Here is an 8,178-nt window from a genome sequence, read left to right as displayed (position 1 = left end):
GACGAATGGGGTAAAATGTTAACCTCTGGGAAGAATCCGGCTGACAAGTACACACGAATTCTGTGCGCATTGTTATGACTCCTGTAAGTCTGAAACTGCATCAAGCAGAAGCTTGAAAGAGAAAACATCAATCTCTAAATATCTAAGGCAAAAAGAAACACGCATCCGCCTGTCTCGGGTTGATGGCACAGCCACAGAAAGGGGACGGACTCTTCGGCGACTTTGAAGTCACATGACCGCGCCCCCCTGGGGGGTCCCGCCCGGGCGACAGAGAACGGAAAACACACAGCCAGGGCGCGTCGGCGCTGCCCGCTGAGGCGGCGGGCGGGTCCCTGCGGGGTGAAGCAGACGCGTGGCTGCTGGTGTCGCTCGCCGAGCAGCAGCTCCCCCAGCGTGAGAGCGACTCGGCGAAGTCGGGCGGGGTTCGGCGACGTCCTCGCGGACGGAGCAGGGACTCGAGGAGACGTGTGCCCAGCCGTGCTCACGGCGGCACGTTCCCCACCACCGAACGGGGCAGCGGCCCGGCGTCCACGGCAGGACGAACGGACAAAGCCAGGGCGGTCCACGCATGCAGTGGGGCGGTGTGCGGCCTTGGAGGAAGTTCTGTCGTGCGTGGCGACGTGGCTGCGCCGTGAGCACCTTGTGCTGAGTAGGACGAGCCAGACACAGAGGGACGGACGCTGGGCGACCCCACCCACCTGAGGCTCTCAGAGCCATCGACAGAGCGACGGCCGGGGCGGGGGGTGCAGGGGGGGGCACCCATGGAGACGGAGAGACGGCGGGTGCCGGGGGGACACAGCCTCGGTTTTACAAGATGAGTTCTGGAGACGGCGGTGGTGACGGCCGCACAACTTTACGAATGTTCGCAAAGCCGCTGCACCACACACGTAAAAACGGTCAAGACAGTAAATTTCACGTATGTGTGTATTTTACCACTATTTTAAGAAAAAACCACGGTCCTGGATGCGGATTTGAATTATCTGGACGACTCGTGACACCCTTGCCCTGCGCCCGGGGCCCGGCCCCCACCGCGAGGACGCTGGACTCCACGTCCCGCCACAGGGGCCAGGAGGGACAGAGGCGGGCACAGTGCTGAGGAGGGACCTGCCGCCATCGCCATCGGACGCTCTGCGTAATCAGAAGAGAACAAGCTGAAGTCTCCACCCTCCGCGCCACGAGCAGCCCAGGAGAGTGACGAGACGCTCCTGGGTCGAACGCAAGGTCGGCCGCGGACGCCCCAACGCCGCGCTGGGCCAGGAGCCCCTATCGGCACAGAGCCAGTCGGCCCCGGAAGGGTATCCCTGAGGGCCCCGGCCGCCCGCATGCCCATCTCCCTGGTGGACGCCTGCGCCCCTCCAGCCCCTGCTTAGTGACCCCTTCTCCAGGAGACCTCCTGCTCCCCCTCCCGGCCGGGGTCGCTTGTCAGATGCTTTCACTGACAGCACTTGGCTCTGCGGCTTCATCAAGCCTCGTGACACTGCCAACATTCAGCTGCCTGATCCACAAAAGCCTGTGTCACAAAGCTCCGTCTGCTGATCTGATGCCTCAAAGCAGAATCCGTCCAACTCTGCTGCTCGGGGCCCTGGTCAGCACTGGCCGAGGATCCCGCGGGACGGCCTAAACCTAACCCTGCAGAGCTCAGCACGAGCCAAGGTCACAGGCGTGGGTCACCAGGACCTAACGAGGCCCTGCCTCCCGGGTCACAACCTCGGTGACAACCTTGGACTCATAGGGGGACCGAGGCGCTCCACAGGGCCATCCTCAGAACCACTGGCTCGGGCTCCACAGAGGGGACGCGTGCACACACGCGTGCACACATGTCACTGAGGGCGGTGACGACCAGGAGGAGGGGCTCTGAGGGGGGACGGGGCCGTAGAAATGCAGGGACAACCACGTCACTCACGCCCCAGGCTTCCTGCCATGGCTCTGACGCCGCCTCCGCCTGCAGGCCAGGGGCCCCGCGGGGCTGCAGAACTGGGGTCCCCGTGAAGAGAGCCGAGACCACACGTAGCGTGCGGACGAGAAAGACGCAGGAGGGACAGAGAGGGAGATGACCCAGGTGGGGACACAGAGAGGGTGGGTGCCTCGGGCAAGCGACAGGCCAGGCCAGGCACAACACCCCAGAGAGGTGACCCGCCCGCAGCCCCTCCTCCCGAGCGCTCTGCGGCTGAGACGTGACTGGCTCTGGGCGCACAGGGGCCAAGCAGCTTCTTTCCCTGTGTTTTCTCCCCAAAAATGTCGCTCACACCCCAGGATGAGCTGTGAAATGCACAGTCCTCACGCGGCGGGGCCACGAGCTGGGCATCGGGGCGGGGCTGCGGGTTTGGGGCGTCACCTAACAGTGGGGCCACTGTATCGACTTGGCCCTCCACGCCTCGGTGTCCTCGCCTGCGAAGCGGAGGGGCGCTGAGAGCCCCGGAGGCGGAGTGAGATCACGTCGGGAAGGCACCCGGCCGGAGGCTCCCCCGGAACGGCCTCCACCGTCACCAGCACCCCGAACCCCCGGCAGCAGGAAGGTTCGGTTAAGCAGCACAGACAACCCAGCCCGGATACCAGCGCGTGCGGCCGACAGACAGACACCCCGACTGTCCCCCGACTCGACGCGTAAACGGAGCAGAATGAACACGAAACCCCGGCTCCCTCGAGGAGCTCTGACGAGCCCTGCGTTCACTGTCGGAAAACACCACGAAAACCATCAGATTTCCCAGGGAGTGCGAGCCCTTCCCTGTGACACCCTCCACTGCCCCCCGAGAGGGACGACGCCCCCACGGCACAGACCGGGGCTGGGCTCAGTGGGGCCGCAGAGGGACAGTCGGACGCAGCAGGCAAAAGGCCGTGCGGGGACGCGCACACGGGGCCACATCTGTCCCCACCACGAGTCCGGGGACAGCTGTCCGGCCGGCTTCACCTCTGCAAGATGAGGGTCTCCTGCCCCGCCCACCCCCACCCCCGCCCACCCCCGGCACTCACGCAGGAAGTGTTTCTCCAGCAAGGCGATCTCCAGGTGACCTTTGATCTCGTTTAATCGATCGAACTCCGTCCGGTTAAGGTCCTGGACGCCCGCGGCCATGATGAGCGTACCCGGGCCGGCCTGGAAGGAAAACCCAAGTGCTCAGAGCAGTGGCCTCCAAGCACCCTGCGTCCACATCGCAGGCCCCCGCGGGCCCCCGAGGACCCTACATCTGGCAGGGCTGGGCCTGGAGCCCCCTCGCCCCCGGCCAGACCCCTGGAGACGAGGCAGGAGCAGGCTCTGCCTTAAACCCGTGCCAGTTCACCCGGCTTCGCCAGCCGGTGGAGGGGGCATCTCAGACAGCACCGGCGGGGCCAGGAATAAAGATGGTTGAAACCGGAAGTGTGACACCAGCCTCTTGGTGGTCACAGCGCTGCCCTCAGGCCACAAAGGGAGAATGGCGCTGAGACCCACGCTGGCCAGCGTGCGCCCTCCCAGGAGCTGGAGCGACAGGACCCCGGGGAAGTGGGGGGCCGAGCACCCAGCCGGCTGCATGAAGGAGAGCTCAATGCTCCCCGAAGTGAGTGAACCCCAAACAGAGGCCTGGCCTGTGTCAGAGACGGCTACTGAAAATCCCAACGGGCCCAGGGCAGCCTCTGGTCACAGGCGACCACTGCCCACCCAGGGGCCTGGCACAGGCGGCCACTGGGCATCCTGCTGACCGGAGCAGCCAGGCCTGCCTGGGCACACTGAGAGCCGCCGGGCTCCCAGCGGACACTCCTGTGTCCCTCCATAACCGCAATCTGCCACCGACCTGGCGGGGAGCGGTCTCGCGTGCTCTGCCGTGCGACAGGGGACCCGGCTCCACAGTCTTGGTGCCCGCGAACCCCCACGGCCCCCCTCCAGCCGGGTTGTGGGGCACGTGGTCTGGACAGGGTCCACCCCCGGTGACCACTCCATACATAAGTCGCCTAGCTCAGAGGCCACAGTCCTGGAAGGAAGAGCTGACACCAGGGTAAGACCCTCCCCTGTGGCTGCCCTGCCCCGCACTTGACCTCTCCGCCTTTCAGCCGCCGTCTCCTGGGGCCTGAGTTCCCAGCGGGCAGGGCCAGGCCATGTTTACCTGCTGCCCCCTCAGGCCTGGTGGGGAGCACAGGGAAACTGGGGGAAGCAGCGGAACTCTGCCTGCCCTGCCCCAGGGGAGATGGCACAAGCTCGTCTGCAAACATCTGTCCCTCCCCTGCCCATGATGGCCGAGGGGCTGGCCCAGAAAGGCCACTCTGCACTGATTCGGAGGCAGATCACTCAACTGCGTTCCGTCCAGCCAGCTCCCCAGCAGAAGCAAGGCCACGCCCCGGCTTGCTCAGCCGAGTCCAAACGCAGTGCCCGTGTCTTCAGATGGCTGTGACTCGTGTCCATCTCGGGCCACTGCAGTTAAGTTCACCTAGAACTCGCTCAGAGCTTCAGGAACCCTCCGGGGGCCCCTGGCCCCACTGCTGGGAGCCCACTGGACGCCAGGGGCAGTGAGGACCACTCAGGGGAGCTGGCCAGCTCACAGGGGCCACTGACAGGGGTGGCAAGGCCGAGGGGTACTCTGAAATCCTGGCATGGGAACCCCTCCACGAGCCCCTTGTTCCCCCAGCTGATGCCTTCTTAGACTCGCCAGGAGCAGTGCTGAGCTGGCGGCCAGGGCCTGGGCGAGTGAGCCCACCGAGGCAGCACTGTGGCCGCCACACGACCAGGGAGGTGGCCCACGCCTCTCTTCCAGCTTCCCCGGCACCGCGTCCTCAGCTCACCGCCCCCTTCCATCTCCCGCCCCGGAGGTGTCTGCCCCTCCGCCTCCCTGACCACGGGTCACTCCCGACGGTTCCCTCAATGCTAGGACTCCGGTCCTCTCTTCCTGGCCAGCTCCCCTCACTGGCCTGTCACTGACCACTCAGACGACCCTGGCCTCAGGCTCCATCTTTATCTTCAGCGGCCCTCCCCACCGTGGCCACACTCTGGGCCTGGACATCACCCTCTCCCTGCACACCTGCCTCCTAGGCCCCTTGGGCCTGTTGGCCAGCCCAGGACCCCTCTACTGCCCCCCAGGGCTGGGGAGCAGGGGACTAAGTGTTTAACGGGGACAGAGTGTCAGCCTGGGGAGCTGAGAAAGTCCTGGATGGACAATGGTGACGGTCGCACGACAATGTAAACGTACTTAATGCCACTGAACTGTGCACTTAAAAATGGCAGAAATGGGAAATGTCACGGTCTGTATCGTTTACCACGATAGAAAAAGGGAACAAAACGATGAAGCCCTGACGCACGCGGGGGGGACCGACCGCACCTGTGCGGGGGGGTTCGCCCACAGGAGGGCGGCCTGGTACCAGGCAGATGACAGACACGGCCGGCCCAGCAGCCCCCCGGGGGCGACACAGGCCACGTGGCACGCGGCTCAGGGGACTGACGGACGCCGGGAGCCGGGCGCGCCGAGTGCCCCCATGGGGAGAGGCTGCCCAGAGCGAGGGCACATCCCACGGTGGGACCCTGTGCCCAGCCACCCACCCCGGAGGAACGAGCCCCACGAACGTCAGGAGGAAGCGCCGGGCCTGGCCATGCAGCCCGGGCTCTGTCCCCAGCCCGACCCGGACAGGGGCTGCCGGCCCTCAGGACAGACCCCGGCGGGAGGGGCTGCTGGCCCGCGTCGCCAGCCCACGGCGAGGGACGCCCCGACGCCACGCCCGCAGACCCACCGCCCACGCTTGCGATGGCCGTGCTCCGGGTCGCATCTGGTCTCCACGGAGACCACTGCTAGGGCGAGGAGGAGCCGCTGGCCCCGGCTGGACATGGCAGTCCCGCGGCGCCTCGCTGAGGAACCCCATCACACTCTCCCCCCGCCCCCCGCACACACACGCTGAGCTCGGAACCACGCGTGGCGGTTCTCGCTCCCGAGAGGCCCATCCTCATTCAGCCCGGAGACCCTCATTGGAGAAACACGGCCCCCGGCCCCCGCCTGCTTTCTGTGCTGCTCTGTGACGTGACCTGTACTAGGACACACAGCAAATGGGACCTGGCCTGGGGGACCAGCCGCCGTCTCTGCCGGGGGACAGAGGCCAATGCCGGGCAGGGCACTGCCCGCACCCCCCGCTCCGCAGTGCAGGCCCCTCCCGAGAGGCGGCCGGCCTCGGGAGGCAGCGCCGGTGAATTATTCATCCCTGCCGGGAGCTGCCGCACGGCGCTGCCTCTGACGAAGCATTAATGATGCAGGAAGCCGGGGCGCCGAGCGCACACGCCATGTCCGCCATGTCCGTGGAGAAAACCTGGCTCAGGTGTGTGGGGGGGGAACCGGTCGCTGCCACGTCTGCGTCCCTGCCGGAGGTCACCCACGGTGCCGCGAGATGGGTCTGGGCTTCTCCACTGGGTGAGTCCAGGGATCACATCCGGCCAGAGAGGGGTCCAGCAGGGAGCAGTCCCCACCCTGACCCCATGACGAAACAGAAGCTTCCAGAAGGCAGGGCCCCCTGGTGCCTGGCTCCCACAGCGGCCGCAGTGCCAAGTGGAAGTGCCCCTGGATATCTGCTCACCCCATGAGCAGCACCCCACCCACTGGCTCACAGGTCTCTGCATGGGCTGGTGAGGGCCTGCCAGTGGCCGGAGGTCAGGGGCACACACCCCGGCGTGGCCAGGCGGACCAGCCAGCCACCCAGAACACCCCCGAGGAAGGAGAAACCTAGCTGCTGGACAAGCCCTTGGTGACGGAAAGGCTGTCTGATCCTAGATCTGGGGACGAGCCCCACCAGTGACGTGGTGACAGGAGGAGCAAGCCGTGCTTGTCCCCGACCAGCTAGGCAGGACGCATTCTGCCCACGGCCACGCTCGGCCCGGCCACCTGGGGATGAGGAACCCCACGCCGAGAGCCCGGGCACCTGAGGCCGAGTGGAGGGGATGCCGCACGGACACTCACGGGGTCCCGAAGCTCCTCGCTGTCGCGGGGCGAGGTCCGAGGCGTTCTCAGGGGGCCTTCGTCTCCGCACTCGGTGTCCGAGGCATTGGGAGACTCCGCTAGATCGAGGAAGTCATCTCTCCTGTGACCTCTGAACCTGATCCTGTCCAGCCTCCTGAGCATGTTCAGCACTGAGCCCCTCTGCTTTACCTTAACATGGCGGTCGGGGTCCCTGCAAGAGAAGAATGGGGGGCGCGGTCAGTCGGTCACGTGCCCAGAACAGGGTGCCTGCCAGGCACGAGGACACGACCCTCCCGCACACGGCCCCAGGTCCAGAGCCCAGGGCCATGTCCAGAGGCCGGGGCCGTGACCCAGCTCTGCCCTCAGGAAGTGCCCAATTCCAGGGCCCAATGGCTCCCGCCCTGTCCCCACCAGGCTCCCCCCCCCCACCATTACCCACCCGGGCGGGGCCAGCAGCCTAGTTTCCGCCACTGGCCACCCACCAACGCTGGCCAACTATGAGCCGCACACGGCAAGGAAAGCCAAGACTCTCAGCGAGACCTTCCTGGCCATAAAGATGGGGCCAGCCTGGTGCACCGGTGGCTGGGGACCCTGGGGAGGGCTGGGGAAGGACACCATGACCAACAGGGAAGCGGGGGCCGACCCCCTCTCAGAAGTACAAAGAACCGTCAGGAACATAGCCACGGTCCCAGGGGCAGATGCCGGTGGCCCTGCTTCTGCACGTCCAGCCGACCCCCCTCCCAAGGCCCCCTCCCAGCAGGGGCCACGCAGCCCCACCCCGGTCCCAGCCACACAGCTCGCACCTGAGGCCGCGGGTCGGGGACGCCCACGCATGCAGCCCCGACTCCGGCGGGAGGCCCTGGTCTGTGCAGAGGGGCCCGTGCTCCCGCTGCCCACCCCCCTGAGCCTCAGCCCCCCTCAGACAAAGGAAAGACCACCAGTGAGACTGAAGCACCCCGAGAATCTCAGACGACACATGCCGCGTCCCAACACGGGGCCGGGACCCCGGAAACGATGCGATCGTTCCTCACCAGGCGGGCAGGAAGCGGGGTGAGCAGCCTGGAGCCCATCGAGCCGGCCCTAACGGCCCCGTTGGGCTGTGTCACCGAGAATCACAAAGGCGGGGAGGAGGGCTTCCTACTGTGCTCGGCGCAGGCACGGAGGCCCCCGAGGGCCGTTAGGCACAGCCCGGGGGTGTCGCCTGCAGCCCTGACGTGTCCGCCCCCCACTCCGAGGCACCCGCTCCCCCTGGCATCACCGCTCACCGCAAGAAAAGCTGCCA

At 66.5% G+C, this 8,178-nt stretch overlaps 1 protein-coding gene across 1 annotated transcript in view; it reads right to left on the bottom strand.

Moving 5' to 3' along the window:
* GRAMD4 (GRAM domain containing 4) overlaps window positions 1–8,178 on the bottom strand; it is a 62,560-nt gene that overhangs the window by 34,572 nt on the left and 19,810 nt on the right. Inside the window, exons 2-3 of the mRNA XM_023523687.1 lie at window positions 6,897–7,107; window positions 2,971–3,091 (exon numbers count right to left, since the gene is read on the bottom strand). Coding sequence (XP_023379455.1) covers window positions 2,971–3,091; window positions 6,897–7,058 — 283 coding nt within the window. The 5' untranslated portion in view covers window positions 7,059–7,107. The remainder of the gene's footprint in view (window positions 1–2,970; window positions 3,092–6,896; window positions 7,108–8,178) is intronic.

Source organism: Pteropus vampyrus, unplaced genomic scaffold, assembly GCF_000151845.1.
Source record: "Pteropus vampyrus isolate Shadow unplaced genomic scaffold, Pvam_2.0 Scaffold401, whole genome shotgun sequence".
NCBI lineage: Eukaryota > Metazoa > Chordata > Mammalia > Chiroptera > Pteropodidae > Pteropus > Pteropus vampyrus.
This window is presented reverse-complemented; position numbering and strand designations above follow the sequence as displayed.